Source organism: Geospiza fortis, unplaced genomic scaffold (assembly GCF_000277835.1).
Source record: "Geospiza fortis unplaced genomic scaffold, GeoFor_1.0 scaffold601, whole genome shotgun sequence".
Taxonomy (NCBI): domain Eukaryota; kingdom Metazoa; phylum Chordata; class Aves; order Passeriformes; family Thraupidae; genus Geospiza; species Geospiza fortis.
The window spans coordinates 116738-136098 of record NW_005054566.1 but is presented as its reverse complement, the minus strand read 5'-3'; the positions used below and the strand labels follow the sequence as shown (position 1 = coordinate 136098).

The 19361-nt window shown below is 49.6% G+C and overlaps 1 protein-coding gene across 2 annotated transcripts in view; it reads right to left on the bottom strand.

Annotated features, from left to right (window-relative positions):
- Positions 1-7226, bottom strand: part of RAP1A (RAP1A, member of RAS oncogene family) — a 14248-nt gene extending 7022 nt beyond the window's left edge. Inside the window, exons 1-5 of one of the 2 annotated variants that reach the window (XM_005429668.2) lie at positions 7096-7226; positions 6850-6919; positions 3523-3606; positions 1474-1542; positions 668-724 (exon numbers count right to left, since the gene is read on the bottom strand). In XM_005429668.2, the coding sequence (XP_005429725.1) occupies positions 668-724; positions 1474-1542; positions 3523-3579 (183 nt within the window). In that variant the 5' untranslated portion in view covers positions 3580-3606; positions 6850-6919; positions 7096-7226. The remainder of the gene's footprint in view (positions 1-667; positions 725-1473; positions 1543-3522; positions 3607-6849; positions 6920-7095) is intronic. The other variant, XM_031064176.1, reaches the window with a different exon arrangement.
- Between the last annotated feature and the right edge of the window lie 12135 nt (positions 7227-19361).

Sequence of the window (19361 nt, the reverse complement as noted above, 5' to 3'; positions counted from 1 at the left end):
TTTCGGGTTTTGGTTTTTTTTCCCTTAATAAAGGGTTTCTTGGAAAAATGGGGAAAAGCTGAAGAGCAGCAATAAAACCATGTCTGCATGGTTTTGCTGACTGAAATGCCAGAACAGGCTGGACAGTGCCAGCTCAGAGCCCCAGCAGGGCCAGGACTTTTACCAGACCCACCAGCAACAATTCCTGCCCCTGCTGCTGAGGATTTCCAGGGCTTTCTCACTAAAACCAACCTCCAGGGAGCACCAGGTGCCTGGGACGTGCTGCCAGCCCCCCAGCGATGGTTTGTTGGGCAGGGCTGTGCCAGCTGCGGGTGACACTGGAGGGACAGCAGGGCAGTGCCAGGGCAGCTCTGCTGGTGGCACCTGCTGGGGAGCAGCCCCTTGGCTGGCACTGCCTGCAGCCTCTGGCCCTGTGGCCACTGGCAAATTCATGATTCAAACCCTCCCAGAGCAGAAAGCTGACACGGGCACGGCACAGGAGGCACCAGCCCCTGTGTGCCAGCACTGGGGAGAGCTCACCAGGCACTGGCACCCACCTCACTGCTGAGGTTGTCTAACAAAATCCTGCTTTTAAATGGCTGCAGCTGATTTACCGCCTTTGCCTGGGCAGGATTTCTGCTCTTAAGGAAGGAGCTGCACAGCAATGAGATAAAGAAATGGCACTTACTGTCCCTGCTGTGTCGAGGATCTCCAGCATACACTGCTGACAGTCTACTTCCACTTGCTGGGGAAAGAGGGAACAAAAGCTCAGAATGAAGGCTCTGCAGTGGGACAGGCAAGAGGAGTCTCAGCTCCTGCTGCACCTCTGCACAAAGGGCTCTCAGCAAGGAGCACCTGCATCCCCAGGGCTGAGCAGCTCTGCTCTTAGAGGATTAACCATGCCCCAAGCCAGGCATCTGGGTCAGCTCACATGCTCCAGGACTCCCTTCATTAGCAAGGCTTAACCGAGCAGCTCACTGTAAACATCTCAACTTAAGTGAGATTGGAAATATCTCGACTTAATCCACTCCTGCAAATCAAAGCACCTTAAAACTTGAATTTTTCTTTGCTGCCCGGAGAGAAGGGAGTAAGGAAGAGAAGAAAATGCAAAATATTTCAGGATCCTCAGAATGAGACTTTGCACATCTTCCACTCTGAGAAATGTCTTGGCTCTAACCAGGGTAATTCCAGGAAAGTCAAGTAAATTTAACAGCAGAACTCACGGCACAATTTAATTTAATTATCACAGGCACAAATGTCACAAGTTTTTAGTGTTTGTTTTGGTGCCTTTAATGTGCTGACACTTCTGCTAATCCGTGGAACAATGGCTCACTTGACATCCATGCAGGGAAGAAAGCAGCTCTGTGCCTGGATTATGTAACAGCTCAGGGACCCTGCAAGGACTTCTGCCCAGCAGCTCCAGCCCTGCACCCAAAGCAGCCCCAGGAATTCCCTCTGTGAGACTTGGAAGAAATAAAAACCATGGTGCTTTACCTTTCTGTATGAATCTTCTATTGTTGGGTCATATTTCTCAACAAAAATTCCCTGAACGAACTGTACAGTCTGGGGAGGAAGGGAAGAAAAAAATCCCAAGTGAGCTGAACACAACCAGAAACATTCACCAAAGAGCACTTCAGGAAAAAGTAACAGCAGTAAATGTGCTTTTAAAAGTCAATAGTGAAGACCAGAGAAAAAGACATACAATTTCTATTTTGAAAATAAAATTGCCCTGAGTGTGACAATCTGACTGACACGTGACACTCTTGATCTCTGGTGGACTTTATCTTCACCTATTATAGGTGAAAAGAAAGGCCCTGGGAGAAGCTGCAGATCTGGGGGTGGTTTTGGGTTCTGTGTAGATCCAAGACTTTTGGAAGTTTCCTCTGTTTGGGGGGTGCAGCCCAGCTTTAGTTTCCAGCTCTCTGCAGAGCTCTGCACCGCTGGGCACCCTTGTAAATTGTGTCACTCTGCCCCTCCAGAAGAGTTCTAGCCTCAGCAATGGGATAAAGGTGCTGTGCAGGAAACAAAGGTTGCTGAACAACTGTGGCTTTGTAACTGTGAGGGGTTTCTGCCACTCCATCACTGCCACCAGAAGCAGCATCAGCCCTGGGCTGGCACAGAACAGTTAAAGCAAGGAGGATCTGCAGTGGAACAGCCCCAGTTTGCCACTGCACCCAGGGCACACAGGGCTGGACAGGAACACCAGGCTCTTTGTTGCACAGGTCAGTCTGTGCACTTGGGAGAATGAAATTTAAAGTGACCCCCAGATCATCTTAAATCCCACCTTGTAACCTCTCCTCGCTAATGCTTGTAAATAAGTACACAGACTCTGTGAAAGCTAAATATTATCCACTCCTAGCTGCTAATTGGCAATTACTGTGTGCTGCTATAAAAATAATGGATCATGAATTACCAAATTCATGCATTTGAATTACCAAATATGCTGACTTAGCACCCAGCCTGTCAAAAAGAATTTCACTTTTGTTTACCAGACTATTTGGGTATTTGCATTTCAGCTGTTCAAAAGGTCAGGGATGGTGCTGACTCAGACTTCACATCACAGAGAAGTATGTCAGATGCTGAGTAATTTTTATTTACAGCATACTACTAAGTGCCCCACTTCACCCAGTGAGTCTTTCAGTGCCACATAAGAAAATTAAGATAATCAGGGAAGTGCTGGTGGAAAAAGCAATACAGATTGCTTACACTGCTGTGGAGGAACAGAGCTTGTAAAAAAATTACACCTTGTAAACACCTTGTAGTGATTAGGATGGGATTGCTGGAAGAGTGCACAAATTTGATATACGAGTGAGTAATCTCTCCTCCTGTTCACTGGCATTCTGCAGGTGATTCACCAGGATTGTCACCTGGCTGTGCAGCAGAATAAACAACGAGGCAGGACATGAAAGCTGCTCAGCCATTATCATGCCTGTGACAAGGAACACTGCAGCTCCTTGTTGCAGATAACTCACACTTGACCAGTTCTTTGCCTCTCTGCTGGAGAGAGCTGCTTGACTGGTGAGTGATAAATGGGTGACAGGAGTGTCTCTCTCAGTGCTTCGCTATCAGCTCTGCTGTGTAAAGCTCTCCTCGGGAGCAGGACAAGCACTCCAGGAGAGCAAAGTGCTGCTCCTCCCTCTCTGCAGGGGCTGTGGATGCTCCTCAGGGCTGCTGCTCTGAGCCAGCTGCTGACTCAGGATGGAAAACCCAGAGCCCTGCAGGTGTGCAGGGCTGAAGCCCAGCTCTGGGACTGATCCTGTGATGGACTGCAGCCAGATTCCTCCTGCTGTGCCACTGCCCTCGGGCCTGCAACGCTCACTGATACTCAGCTGTGCACAGCACCCGTGCAGGAGGCAGACATGACACGCTAATTAGCAGCAATTAATCACCTCTCCTGAACCATGACACAGCTCCCCAGCACTGGCACAGTGGCTAGTGAAGTCCTGGCACATTACAGAAGTGACCCCAGAGCAGCAGCGCCCTGGTGTGCCGGGAGCCAGGCAGCTGCAGGGCTGCGAGGGCTCAGGGCTGCCCCAGACTCACCAGAGCAGACTTGCCCACACCTCCTGAACCAAGGACCACCAGCTTGTACTCACGCATGGTGTGGGCTGTTCAGAGAGCAGCGACCTGCAGGGCACAGAAAGGGCAGAGTTAGAGCACAGAGCTGGGAGCTGCCCTGAAAGCAGCAGCACCCTGCACCAGTCCTCCTGAGAGTGGGAATGCCTTCGCTGCCTTTACTGCCAGCTTGGGCTTCATTTTCCTCAGCATTCAGGCTGAGAAGGCCACGCTGACAGCCCCAGGTCAGGGGAAATGGCCACAGCTGGGTCCTGCAGTGCCAGAGAGGAAGAGGATGGACAGCAGGGGACAAAGACGGGGGCTGTGCCGGGCACCACGAGCTGCCACTGCCCGTCCTCTGCTTCCTCAGCATTTCGTGGCACCAACCCGAGCACGGGACAGGAAAATCAGACCAGAAAGAAGCAAGTCAAGAGGTTTCCTTCTCCCCTCCACCCTCAGCAGGGAGGGATTTAGGTCAGTGTTTTCTCTCTGGAAAAGGTCAGGCCCAGCACACGGCTGCCAAGGCAGAGCTCTCTGCTCGCCCAGCACACACTCTGCCTTTTTATGGAAATCTCCCAACTCCCTCAACTCACTACGCAGCAGCAGCAGCAGCAAATTCTCTGCTCCTCGAGATTCCCCGACAAATAAGGCAAATGACAAAGGCAGTGATAAACACTGGCCAGAGTGTTTACAGAGCAGGCAGGCCGGGCTGTCCCTGCAGCAAACAATGAGCTCAGCACCGAGCCCCTTCCGCAGGGCTGTGCTTCCTTCCCAAGTAAGGCTGCACACACACACACACAGCAGGCTGGGAGCCCGGGCAGCCCCCACGCCCAGGCACCTCCAACCAGCCCTGCCACGGGATTGCGGGCTCCCACATACAGCCCTGGCAAAGGAAAACGCCCTCCGAGGGCTTTGGGAGAGAAATGCACCGGGAGGCTGTGAAGAACAGCAGTGTATTTTGTGTTTTCAGCTGTGCTATGTGGACAACTCCCTGCCAATCTGTCTGGTGTGATCACTGAGTCGGGGCAGGGTCTCTTCTGCCACTGGGACTCCCAAGGGGAAGATGTAAAACAGAGCCCAGAGGAGCCCCGTGTGCTGCTCACCCACCCCCAGCCTGAGCTGAACTGGGACCAACAGCAGCTGGGGACCCTCCCCAGACACCCCCCCAGCCTGTGCCACGGGCTGAGTGTCACCCAGGTACGGGTTTGAACAAAAACTCAAACATCCCACGGGCAGCTGGAGAGGGACACAGCTTTCTGTGATCAGTTTAGCACAACTTCAAACTCATTTGAAGGCAGAATAACAGAAGGAAAGGACTTGCCTGTGCTGAGGCTCTGCAGCGACACAGCCAAGGGAAGCTGCCCTTTCCTCGCCAAGCCTTGGACAGGGAGCAAGGCTCAAGCAATCAGCGCAGCCCCTCGTTTTAGGCACCTGGAGGAGGCTTTTCTCCAACTCCTGAAGCCCATGTGAGCTGCAGTTGCCTAACTGCAAACTGTGAAACCAACTCAGACTGAAAGGGATTTTCCAGAATCTGCCCAAAGGCAGAGCAGGCATGGCTGTGCACTCCAGGACACTGACAACAGCTCTGGCTGAATTCTGGGAACTGTAAGCTCTTCTGCTTCACCATTTCCCTCAGAAGTGACATTCACTTCCTTTCTTTCTAAAATTGTGATTTTGAATGGGAACTAGAGGGGAATTCCAATTAACAATTCTTTCCCCCTTGATCCCTAGAAATTAAAAGCCGATGCATTTTTTATAAAGCATAAATGAAACGTATTAATCCAGTTTGTCTTCATTTCCCTACAGTCCCACAGCCAGTTCCAGGAAAGAAAACCCAGAAAGCAATCTAGCTAAGGGTTAAATTTAGCTGTGAACTATTTCACTTCTTATTTATAGTAGAAAATACTTGTGGGAAAGTTTAAGCTGGGAGCAGTACAAGACTAACTTCTCATTTCTTCTCTACAGTATTTGCTGATTTTTTTTCAGGTGCAACAGGAAACCAAGATCCTGAAAGGCACGAGCCTTATTACTGTAAACCCCACATGCCTTAATTATCTTGTAGCTCTTTCACAAGTATGTTAATGTTATCTGTTTATACAACATGAATAGAGTGCTCAAGAAATTACTATGCTGCATCCCAGCCAACTTTTCATTTGGCAACTGCTGAAGCCCACCTAAATACAGTCAGACACAGCAGCATTCATTTCCATCCAGAGCTCTCTGTAGCAGTCACATGCTGTGAAGGAATGGCTCCATCTCCAAATGGAATTGGACTATGGCTGTTAAGTGTTCTTTAGAGTCAGGAGAAGAGTATGATCACTAAAGAGTGCAGAAAAATTAACTGTAAACGTTGTGAAACTGGTCACATTAGTTCAGAATGCTGTAGTGCAAAAATAAAGCAAAAGCTGAGTGTGTCTCCTTGCTCCCTTGGCCAGGCACAGCCCCTGAGCTGCAGCGGGACAAGAGGGGCACAGAGCATGAGTCCCCCAGCAGGACAAGAGGGGCACAGAGCTCGAGTCCCACCCCAGCCCTGCCCTGAGCTGCAGCCCCTGTGCCACTCCATGATTCCCCAAACCACCTGCATCACCTGCAGGGCAATAAATCACAGGGTTCTGCATCTGTCATCACCAAAAAGCTCTGCTCCTGATCCACCAGAATCCAGCTGTGCTCTGCGTTCTTTAACAGCAGCATCTCTGCTGCTGCTGCTGCCACCAACAGTGCCCAGGCAGGGACAGACAGGGACTCTCAGCCAGGCACAGCAGCAGCCCCAGCTGCCGCAGAAAAGGGAAGGGCTGTGCCCTGGAGCAGACAGAGGTGAAGAGCTGCAGCTGTTTGTGTCAGTATCCAGAGGCAGCGCAGGCACAGCATCCCTGAGCAGGACCTCGGTGATGCAGACACAGCTGGAGCTCCAGCTGAAGAGTGGCTGCTCCCTGCAGCTGCACCTTGGCTCACCAGGCCCTCGTGCCCTGTCCAGCAGCACCAGGCATCCTCCCCCTCCTGCAGCAGGGCTGGCCCAGGCAGGAAGGAGCACACTTGAGGGTATTTCCCAACACAGGCTGGGGGAGGCCCTGGGGACGAGGGCTGAGGCCCCTCAGGACACAAAGCTGATGCAACAGTGAGCTGGTTCTGTTTCTAGAGTTTCAGCAGCTCATCAAGAAGTTCATAATTTGGGCAGTGGGGAGAGAGAAGTGTGAACCAAAATCAGCAAACACAGCACTGAAAGAGCGAGTGCAAGAGCTTCACTTATCAATTACTCACTCCAATGTGCACAGAAATTTCATTTAAAATATGACGAGAACATTAAAAATCTCTTACCTTGGCATAAAAGATCTCTCATCAGTGTTAGCAGCTCTACTGAAGGTTCTTCCAGGCTCCCCACGAGGAACTGAAAAAAAGAAGAATTTTAAAAAGAGTTAATAGCTTTTCAAGTGTCAGCATTTGTGAAGCATCTCTGCAGTGCTTCAGCTCCTGCACCCCCAGCACCCAGGGGCTCTGCTCTCTGCTCGGCCCCAGGAAGATGCACTGGGATAGAGGGAGAGGCAGGCAGCAAGGGCCACTCACCTGGCTGTAAGGAAGGAAAAAGGAATAACTCCTTGCTTGCTCATCACCCACACCTCCCCGTCTCTGAGTTTCACCAGGAAAGCGGAATATTGAACGTTTCCAAGGGAAGAGCAGGGTCAGCACTGTGCCCATTTGGGAGAGAAGCACAGATGTGCTGAAGGGCAGCACCTCCAGCCAGGGCTGGCAGTGCCACCCCTGTGGCCGTGCCCTTCCCATCTCCCAGATGAGAGGCAGATTCCTGGGCTGCTGCAGCCACGTGTCCTGGTTATTTTTATCCTGGCAGCTCAATGCTGAATCGTGGCTACTGTAAACAAACCTGGTTCATTCTCAACTTGGAAATGTTCTCCGTGCCAGTTTTCTTCAGTTACTATAAACTAGGCCATGGAAAGTGGTGGATTTTCCTTTTTTAAAAGTGTCAACTAAACATTGCTCAACACTCTACCAAAACCCCTCCATTACTCAGAGCCATGTTGGCAAAACAAACCCAAACCCAGCACTTGTGCAAGGGGAAGATTTACGGCGATCAAAACCACACTTGAACTGACAGATTCCCTCCAGAGTAAAAAAAGAGTCCAAACAAACAGAGAATGATGCAGCAGCAAAGGCTGGAAACACCAGGCCCAGGATCTCCCCTCGAACCAGCCCTGGCTCTGCCCAAGGACAGCTCCACTCAGCACCTGCTCCCCCACTTGTTCTACACCGTGTTCAGGGCTGCTAAATGACTCAGTGATGTCTAAAGCACATGAAATACTTGCCTAATGCTCACCAAAGCTGTCATCAATTACACAATGGCTCCAGAGCCGTGCAGGGAACAGGGATGTGCACCCCAAAGGATAAAGGGGCTTGTGGAAATCCCACAGCTCAGGAGCGGGGATGTGCACCCCAAAGGGGGATTGTGGAAATCCCACAGCTCAGGAACAGGGATGTGCACCCCAAAGGGGGATTGTGGAAATCCCACAGCCTGGGAACAGGGATGTGCACCCCAAAGGGGGATTGTGGAAATCCCACACTCCTTAGCAGATACCGCCCTTGAACAGCAGCAAGGCAAACACTGCCAGAGTTTACCCTGCTAGCTAGCAAGGAGTGTTTAATTAATAAAATCACTGCCATGGACTCACTGGTTCACAAAACGAGCCCCTTCTCCAAGGCAGTCAAAGTCCCTGGCTTCAGGGCACAGGGAAACCTCCTCCACCTTTCCTGAGGCCGCCAGCACCAGAAAAATGAGAGGGAAGAGAAAAACAAAAGCCTAAAAGACCAGACTAAGCAGAAAGCAGGACTTCAATGTGACTTCAAAAGCACAGTTTGACAAACTTCCGCTCACAGACTCTGCATTTACTTTCTTCCTCATTATCACTGCAGTCTCTGACACCAAAGCAAGTGTGTTTTAGGTATTAACATTACATAAGAGGTAACATTTTATAATTTGCGCCAGAAATCTCAGCCTCAGTTTTGTAATTTTAACACCAAAATCATTATCATTTCCACTGCCTGCTTTCAGCATCAAATCAAATACCAATCAAGGCAGCCAACGTGTAATTAGCTATGCACAAGCCTGCTGTAGGATGAGTCAGGACCCCACTGAGGGGCATTCCTGATGCTGCAGCACACAGGCTGTCCCTTGTCCAAATCATCAGTAACCCAAGTGTAAATGTATTTTCCTTCTGTTTTTCAGGTAACAAATAACCCCAAAAAGACCCAGCAAGAAGCACACATAGAAAATAAAGCTGGTGACAAGCCAAACATGCAAACAGGCACGTGAGAGCACAGGAGAACAACACTGGCCAGAGGTGTTATCTGAAGAGCTCCATCAGAAAAGACATGAGAGCAGCCTTCAAATCTCGCATCCATTCCAAAACCTCCTGGCCCAGGTGTGTGCAGCGCAGAGCCACATCCCCATCACCGCTCTCTGCATCACCCCACATCTCCTGGGGCCGGGCAGGCTCCTGAGCCAGGGCCATAAAGGCCTGGGCAGAGAGTAAAGTCCTCCAGCAGCAGAGCCCTGTGCTGGGCTGAGCTGGAGCTTCCAGCAAATTAACTGCAGCCCACACAAACACGGCACAGAGACAAACTCCTTGGAAAACAGCAATAATTCTGTCATTGGAAATAGTCATTTTGTGCACAAACACTCTGGGATTGATCCTCCTCAGCCAGTAATCTTTTGTGCAATCAGCTTCACGCTGAACCTGCAATTTCAAATAACATAATGTTAACTTCTATGGAAGTGGCTGCCTAATTATTCACTGGAAATTGCTTTGCTATAGAAGCTCTCCAGGCAAGGAACAAGGGCTCTGGGCAGCTAAAGCCTGCCATGCTGAAACGGCTAATTTATTTTTTGTCCTATTGCTCTGCACTTGCAGAAAGTTGCTAGGGACATGTGCCAGCCAGACAAAGGCAGGGGAAAGGAAGCCAGCAGCACAACTCAGAGCCCAACACACTCTGCATCCCCAAATTAGAACAAAGCCCTACGTCAGGGGCTGGAGCTGGCAGCTCCCCTCCAGCCAGACTGCAGCACTCTGCAAATTAATGCCAACGAGAGCTGCAGGCAGGACACAGCAGTGAGCACACCGAGGCAAACACAGCCTGCTCAGTTCCCAATGCCTGCTACAGTTTGAGGGCAGGGATGGCAGGGAGGGCAGGGACTGGGAGGGCACAGCTCCTCCCAAGCAGCACCACAGCCACATTCACCATTTCTCCTTTTCATGCAGCCCCACTGGAGTAGTTCAGCAGAGGGCTTTACACCATTCAGAGTTCTCCACAGCATTTTTTTGAAAGAAAAAATAAAAAAACCACTTCCTTTCCCCCTTCCTCATCAGCCAAAGACGTGAACATTAAAGGGCAAATCTGCCATTAGACACAGCAGCCGCTCAGGGCACTTCCTCCTTTTGCTGCCTATCACATCCACAACTTGCCACTGATTTTTAAGCCCTATAAAGTTTTTCATTCCTCTCCATTTCCTTTAGTGGAAAAAATATTCTGACCTTTCATAAAACAGATTAAATTCCAGACAGACCTGAGGAGGCTCAGTCGTAGCAAAGACCAACTCCATTCTACTTGGAAGGAATAATTCGTTGTGCTGATAGTAGCTTGGCAACATTCGCCACTATTCTTCCTGGTTTATATAATAAGAGTAAATAAGTGACATGAGGTAGATAGATTGCCACTGAAAGTTCAGCCTGCACTTTAATTATTTCATTTCTGCAGCAGTAGTGACGAGACATTGCCCATAAAGCCCAGTTTGAGCTTTCTTGGTCTCCAGCATAAAAAATATAATGGAGAGAAGAAGCTTCCAGGCCACTAAGGGTTCTTTGAAACCTCTCAATGAAGTTGCAGAGGTTCCAACTGCTCTTCCCATGTATTTCAAATTGGCATTGGGTGGGTTAAGATTAGGTATTGGGAAAAAGCCTTTAAGGGCAGTGAGGCCCTGGCACGGAGCAGCTGCGGCTGCCCCTGGAGCCCTGGCAGTGCCCAAGGCCAGGCTGGACACTGGGACAGGGGAAGATGTCCTTGCCATGGCACTGGAGGGGCTTTAAGGTCCTTCCAACCCAACCCATTCCACGATTCTGTCATTTACACCCAGCAGTGATAAATCCTAAGACTAACACCAAGCCTCTAAACACGGGGCACGTCCCAGCTCTTCAGGAGACCGGGCTAAGTCACAAATCCCAGAAAATACCGAGACTCTTTAAACCTGCCTGGCACAGCTGCAATAATCTGTGTTTGTACACTGGCTGTGAGCGTGCAGCCCGTTCTAAAGGTCAGCTCTGCATGTGCAGCCCAGAGATTTTCACTTGCCACAAGCAACCAGCCCCCCCATTCCCACGCAACCGCCGCTCATTAAACGCCTCTTTTAACAACAATTTCCAGAATGAAAAGCCCCACTGACCATATGGCCACTTATTAATACTACATTTGTTTATCAGTTTAAATAAACCCCCTGCAGCAATGAGTATCCGTGTAATGAGGACTTAAACACAGCTCACAAGGGATGTCCTGGCACTGCCAAGTGGGACTGCACCTCCTCAGTGCTTTTCAGGGCAGATTTCAAGGCTTGATAGGAACCTGAATGGCAGTGAGTGCACAGAATTAACTGCAAACAGAGGGGAAAGTAACAGTTTCATTACGTTTCGTAAAGAAATTAAGTTATTTAATGTGGTGCTTAATCCTCCAGTATTTAGCTCAGCCCCTTAATGCTGCTTCCTGGAACCTTGGGCCAGAGTGGGGGTGGAAACTGAATTTTCTTCTACAGAGAAAATGAAACTTTCTTCTGTGTGAAGGCTTTAACTGAAGGAATATTCAGACAGTCATTAACACTTCAGTGCCAGAGCGAGAGCTTCGAGCCAGAGGAGTTTTAACCAAACCACTGCCAGCCCTGGCCTCTGCACCAGGGCTTCTCTGAAGCTTTCTAATCCTCCTGAACCTGCTTAAAAGGGCAAAACTCCTTTGACAATTCATCCTGGAATTTCCTTTATGGTGAATAAAAGGTGACATTAAAGGAAACAGCTCTGATAGTTTAATCAGTTTTATACGAGCCATTTCAGTATTTATAGGTCAAGCTTGATTACAACCAAACCAGACAATTACAGAGCTGCCTTTAACCAGCAGCAAGGCCAGGGCTGGGGCAGCAGAGGGGCTGGATTTGACTCAGGAAGGGAGGACACATCCCACCCTGAGCAGCACCAGCAGCAGCCACTCCTTCCCTGCACCTCAGCAGCACTACTCCAACAGCAACCAAATGAGCCTTATTTTTAGGATTTTTAGGATGTGCCTTTGAAATGATAAGACGTAGGGTAAAAGGAAAAAAAAACATTTCTCCCACATGAGTATGTGAATTTGTCAAACACAAGGCCTGGGGACAGGAGGTTCTGCACTCTGCAGGACCTGGGCACACAGCTCACTTCATCTGAGTGCTAATTGCCATCTCCACAAGTTCTGTGCCTTCCTCGTGGTGAGAACACCTTCCACCAAAGTCAAAACTTCCTCTCATCTGTTTTCTGGAGTAAATCTGCAAACAGAGCACCAGCCCAACCCATGCCCTCAGCACAGTGCTAGCACCATGGTTTTAAAAAGTTCCCAAATCTATTTCACCTTCCACCCATGGAGATGCAGGGGATGTGAACCTGGCATGAAAAGGACAAGGGGAGTTACAGCCTGAAAAGGACAAGGGGAGTTACAGCAAGAAAAGGACAAGGGGAGCTACAGCAAGAAAAGGACAAGGGGAGTTACAGCATGAAAAGGACAAGGGGAGCTACAGCCTGAAAAGGACAAGGGGAGTTACAGCAAGAAAAGGACAAGGGGAGCTACAGCCTGAAAAGGACAAGGGGAGCTACAGCACCCAGCTCTGCAGGTCAGCTGCATCCTCCTGACGCCTGCTAAGCCACCCAGCTCACATTTGCTCTGGTGCTGAATGGATTTGGACTCAATTATTGTGTCTGTGACAAGGGTTTGGGCAAACAGCTCATTTAACACAGGCTGCAAAGTACTGAAATCACAGAAAAAAGGACAAGACCCACTTTCTCAGAATCACACCACCCAGGAAAGTGCCCTGGAGCATTACAACATCTGTTTGATCATTTCAAATGGGATTCCTGAAAAAGCTCTGACTGCATTCTAGTGATCAATACGCCAATGCAGTGTATTCACAAAACAAGGCAAAGCCGTAATAATATTGTAACCTCCACAACTTCATAAGTGATCTGATGAGTTAAAAGCCCTAAATGCATAAATATTTCATGAGAAAGGCTGTCTGGAACCACTTCAGTCTGTATCTTGAATCTTAATGTTATTTTCAGCTACAATTAGCGTTATAATCTAAAGCAGAAAGCAACAATTGGCTAGATTTATTTTATCTTCACCCATATTTACTTCATCAATCCAGCAAGTTTTCTGTTCTTCAGGCCTGATACCCAGTAACTGTTACTCTGCACAGGACTGACAAACACATCAAATCTCAGGGTAAAGCAAGATGTGCTGGAATGAGACTGTTACACAAAAAAAGGAGAATTGCACCAGAAATAGCCTTACCCAGTGAACTATGAGTTACTTTTAACCATCACGTGGTGAGTGGCATATAAAAAGATATTATTCTGCATGTCAGCTGTCTGTAATGAAAGTTTTCCTCTTCTCAGCTGCCCCTCCCTACAACTTCGAGTTTATTTGCATGAGAGAAAAGAATATTGCATAAAAATACAACATAAAAGGCACTGCATCCAATGCATGCAGCTGAAGTGCTCCTCCCACGTCCCCGCTGCTTTCCAGACTGAGGGTCTGTTTCCAGGTGCAAATGTGGGAAATGCCTGCTTGCACCGAGGCTCCTGCCTGGGACACAGGGCATGCTCAGCCTGCGCTGCCCTCAGCTCACACGCAATGCCCCACTCCAACATGACAAGTTCACATTTTTGCAGCATTAGAACACTGCAGAACACAACATCAGTGAATCCAACAAATATTTCCACTAAAAAAAAAAAAAAAAAAAAACCCAAAACATTCCAGGCAGCCTTGAATGTGCAGTCATTGACCAGGGCAATGCAAGTGTCTGTTTTCCTGCAATGCTCCAGCAAGCAGCAGTTATGCAACACAGCCCATTGACAAACATGCTCCCAGGTGCAGAACATTCCCAAAAAGCAGGGTTCTGACAAAGCAACAATTCCTACCACAGAAACGCTCGCCCTGCTTGTTACATGGAGCACATTTCTCAGTGCATTTTGCCTTTGAATAAAGATTTGTTTCAGCCCCAACACAGCCGCTGCTGTGGCCACATCCAGACCTCTTGCTTCAGTGTCCCAGATGGATTTAAGTATTTTCCATCTTATCAATATTCACAATAAATAACAAGCCACAATGCCTCGGGCCACCTGCTCAACAGGACTGCCACTGCCTGGCTCCCCACATTTTGAGTTAAACAAAGTCAAAGAGGTGAAGAGCCAAGCCAAGCACCTGCAGCCACGGGCTGTGAGCAGCCCTGGAGATTCCTTTTGGGCTGTTTTTCCTGTTACCTGTTTCTTCCCTGGTAAAAAAGCCCAATGCAGGGTCAGAGTCCCCCTCAGACTGGTGATTCTGTTCACCAAAAGAAAGCAACCAGCAGTTTCCAAAGCATACCAAGAGCATCTGGACTTCTCAACCAAAAAAATCCAACAGGCGCCTTTCCCTGGGTTCAGGTGAAGCCAGGGCAGCTGCAGTGAGGAAGTGCCTGTTCAGGTAGAGCAGGTATTTCCCAACTCCCAGTACCTGCTGGAGCACTCGCAGCAGGGAGCAGAGCACACATCAAAACATCAAAACACCGTCTTTATGTGGCCACCCGACCTGCTCCAGCAGCTGACACGCTGAGAAAGAGCCCCAGCCCTGCCCTGGGCCCTGCTGCCACAGGAGAAACAGAACCAGGCAGTTCTGAGCTCACCTTCACCCAGGGCTGCTGCCTGCGCAGGCCTTTGAGCACAGCCTCAAATACAGAACTTACAGACCCAAAATGACTGCAGATCCAGTGAGGGATGGGTCCTGGTGTCCCATTTTCTCCCACACACACCCCTAAGGATCTTCCCACAGCACATGAATGCAATTTAAGTTTAAACACAGCATTTCAGATCAGGAATGTAACGCTCAGTGCCTCCTCCTTGAGCACCACCCTTCTTCCCACAGCCTCCTCATTTAAATATTGTTAAATGGCTTGCTCTACACAACTTCATTACTGCAGCATTTGCAAGGGAAGAAGTGATCTCTCAGCAACCAGTTCCTGTCCCTCTGCAGATCAAAACTTGTTTCATAGCAGACCTGGGAGTGAAATGGCACCAGAGGTGCAGCACAGAGTGCTTCAGTGTAAAAACCTGGTACCAAGAGCTGAGCAGGCCCACGTGTGCCCTGACTGATGCTCTGCTGTCACTGGGTCCCCTTTTCTTCAGAGGGGAGCTCAGAAAACAGGCACTAATTAACAAAATTATGCTATCACAGGAAATAACAGGAAGCTTCTCATAATGAGCCATTTAGCTCTGAAGGGTTTCAGCCAGACATGTCAAACCAGCTCACAGAGGATGTCAACAGGCACCAGCACAGCTGAAAAACAACCAGCAGAGACCCTCAATCTGCTGCAAGAGAGAGGCAGCTCCAGGTAACTCTCATGAACACGGGCTGGTCCTTGCAGGTAACAACCTGGTACCTCTGAGACCCAATGTCACCTATCTGGAACTACTCTGGCACCAGAGTGAGGCGCAGGGCACGCTCCTGCCAGCTGTGCCAGCCCAGCAGAGTCACCACAGCGCCCTGCTGCAGCACCAGGCTGAAGGACCCTGCCCTGCTCAGGCCTGGCAGCAGCTGCAGGTTCCTGCTCTCTCCTCCACTGGCACAATTAACGTGTATCTTCTCACAGCTCTTTAACCCCTTCTGCTCTGCTGTCACAGTCCAGCAGGGCTTCACTCACCCAGCGCAGACGGTTTTTCACTCTGATGTTGGTGCTGGAGACCTGAACTGCAGCAGCTGGGTTCCCACTGGGCTCTTGCTTCCAAGAGGCTCTGAGTGCTCAGCAATGAAGGTTCCACAGTGGGAAACAGAGGATTCAGCGTCTGCCTTGCCTTCCTCCCCTCCCAGGGGTGAGTAACCCACCACAGCTCCATCCCACCACCTCCACTGAAACCTCCTGAGCCTCATGCTGCCTTCCAGGACCTGCAGGGAGCCCAGGGGAAGGATGGAGAGGGACTGTTCACATCTCACACAAGGTCTAACATCTGAGACAGGCTGGACCAAGCAGGAGAGCTCAGCAAGATGAACTGCTCTTTCTTCTTTCCAAGAAGACTTTGGGGCATCCTTACTCATCTCTGCCATTAGGTGTCATGTTTCCAGCAGCAGCAACTTTCCTGAAGAGCAAACACAAATGCCTACAGGAAAATTTCACCCTGGGATTTAGAAACACCCTTTAAAGAAGACACTTTCATTACAATTCTGTTTCAATTCTAATTAACTATTAAATAAAAAAGAAAATAAATAACTACTTCAGCGCTCAACATAAAATGAACTGAGGCTATACTTAACCACCATCCTCACTACCTCGTCTTCAAAAAATAAACCAACAACCCCCAAAACCAAGGCCAAAAAATCCAAACAGCACCCTTGGACTTGACCAAGTTTCAAAAGTTGTGTCTCTCTTGAATCTGCTTCTGCAGAATTAAATACACAAAGTTATAAGAAGTGACTGATGTTCAACACTAATGTGGCTCATCAGAAATGAAAAGAAAGTGATAAAATAGTAAGTCTCCCATATTACCCTAAAACCCAAAAGTTTTGATCAGGATCCACAGCCAGAGCCAGCTAAGCTGATTTTGGCAAGGCTGAAAGTAACACTGGATCAAGGATAATTCTGAACTTCAAACAGCTACACAGAAAAAACACTTCCAATATAAAGCCTAAAGGTTTGACCTTATGTATGTTCAAAAGATACACTTTGTTTTCTCTAGGAAAACAGATAACAGGTTCCTGTTGTCAGAGCGTTAGGATTCCTCTTGAAGATGATTTTTTAAAGTCTGCAGAGCTGCACAGAAGCAATCTGTTCTCTAAACACTGAGCACGAGTTCAAAGTGCCACTGAGCGCGCTGTGCACGTGCAGGGTACAAGAAAAAGCACTGCAATATAAAGTACAAACAAATGCTTGGAGTTGTTTATGCCCAGGATGATGATTCAATATACAATTAAAACGTTAATGTTCAAGTACATCCACGTTACCCTCCTGCCATTTAATTACTTTACAGTTTTTTTAAGAACAGTCCTCAGACTGGCTGAGCAGCCACGAAATGTATCACTAATAACCCATGTCTGTATATTTGCAACTTATGGCTTCAAATATAAACTGCTGCAACGCTCTGTGTAAACACGAGCCTCCAAACAAAAGCATTAACCTGTCACTGGACTTGCGCTGTGCGAGTAATTCAGCCCGTTTGGCAGGAGATCCTCTCAAACCTCCAGCAAAGCTACTTACCCTGAAAACAGCCACGCCAGGGCCAGGACACGTGCTGGCAGGATCCTTCCTGGGAGCCCTGGGTGCCAGCCTGGCTGGGACAGCGCTGGGCCTGGGCTGGCACCGAGGGTCCCCCAGCCCTGCAGTGCTGGGCATCCCCAGGCACAGGCTGGGAGCAGGAGCTGGGCATCCTCACACACAGGCTGGGAGCAGGAGCTGGGCATCATCCTCACACACAGGCTGGGAGCAGGAGCTGGGCATCCTCACACACAGGCTGGGAGCAGGAGCTGGGCATCATCCCCAGGCACAGACTGGGAGCGGGAGCTGGGCATCATCCCCAGGCACAGGCTGGGAGCAGGAGCTGGGCATCATCCTCACACACAGGTTGTGAGCAGGAGCTGGGCATCATCCCCAGGCACAGGCTGGGAGCAGGAGCTGGGCATCCCCAGGCACAGGCTGGGAGCAGGAGCTGGGCATCCTCATACACAAGCTGCCCTATAGTACTGGGCATCCCCAGGCACCCACGCGCCTGCAGGGAGCAGCGGCGGGGCATCCCCAGACACAGGCTGTGAGCAGGAGCTGGGCATCCTCACACACAGGCTGTGAGCAGGAGCTGGGCATCCCCAGGCACAGGCTGGGAGCAGGAGCTGGGCATCCTCATACACAAGCTGCCCTATAGTACTGGGCATCCCCAGGCACAGGCTGTGAGCAGGAGCTGGGCATGCCCAGGCACACGCTGCCCCACAACTGCTGGGCATCTCCACACACAGGCTGCCCTGAGCAGGAGCTGCTCTGGAGCAGCTCTGGAGCAATAACTCTGCTCCCCACCAGGATCAGGCAGTGCCAGCACTGCGCATGAAAACAGATTTTTATTTTTAGAAGCGGTGCGAGCACAGCACTTCCTGCCGGCTCCACCTTGAAGAACGACAGACGCTCTGTCACCCTCCATTCCAAAAGCAGCATTTCACAACTTCTGCTACCTGCCACAACACAGGGAGGCAAGGGACAATCTGCCGAGAGCGGCAAGTGACAGCTTCCCAGTTTGTAACTTGGCACTAAGAACTTCTGTTGGAATATGTTGCCAGTCTTCGCTCACGTCAATAAATCGATGCCTTTTTTCCTGCCACGGGGATGAACAGAACATTAAATGTTTTTATTTATGACACTGATTTTTTCCATAGCAACCGGATGTGAACACGGCATTCCCAGAGCAATGAAGTCACTATAGCAACATGATAATGATGTCAGAATAATCAGACAGCATTTCATACTTGTGAAATACGTGGCTTCTGTGAATTCAGAAAGTTGCAGAGACCACAAGAGCAAGAGTGCTCCATCTGGAACTTCCCTTTAACTTGCCTGGTTTTGGATAACTTCTCATTAAAGGCACAGAGCTTTGCTAATGCACCATTTTCTGTTTCTCCAAGCTTCATCCATTACTTCCTGAAACTCTCGCAAATTCCCGCATTAAAACCCAAGGATCCGCTACACCAGGGAGAATTACTGGCACACCATTTCAGCATGAGAAAAGCAATGACACAAATCACAACAGTGAAACATTTCACAGCAGACAGGCACTGTCAGCTGAACAGACGCTCTCCTCAACTCATCAAATAATCTGGTGTCTCTTTGCGGGGAGCAACACAACTGCTCGGAGAGAATTACAGCAGCAACAGAAATTACAGAGTGCCGATACAATACTCTGAAGGCAGACAGGCGTTTTCAAGTCAAACAACTATTTTAAGAAATATTATCTCCCCTGTCAAGCTACTGAAAGGAAAAAACCCAGAGTTTTCATGGTTTGCCCTTCCTGTTTGCAGCTCTTTCAAAGCTGTGCGGAAAGCAAGACCCAATTGCAGCTCCATGTCAGTCGGAACTGGCTCGCTGCGTCCAAACCCCAACCCTCCCAGAGGAGGAATCCCTGCACCAAACTCACCCGTTCTGGACCTCAAATATCGCCAGCAAAGACACCAATTAACGAGACGTACCTAAACACCAAAGTTTCTCTATGCAGAGAACAGTTTCTCTTTAAAGCGACTGAACAAAGTGCAAGAACCCTTTTCAGAGCTGAGGTGGTCTGAGACAACCGGTCCTTGGGAGTGGAGGAGAATGATGGGCTGGGAGGATGGAACGGAGGGTGAGGATGGGCTGGGAGAATGAGGACGGAGCGGAGGATGAGGACGGAGCGGAGGATGAGGACGGACCAGCCCGCTGCTCCACGTGGCTCACGGGGTCTCCCCCTTGGCTTGTCCCACCTGCCCAAACCTCCTGCCGCCCATCCGGGCCGCGAAGCGGAGCGGCTCCCGCCGCCCCTTCCCCGTCCCCCCCCGGC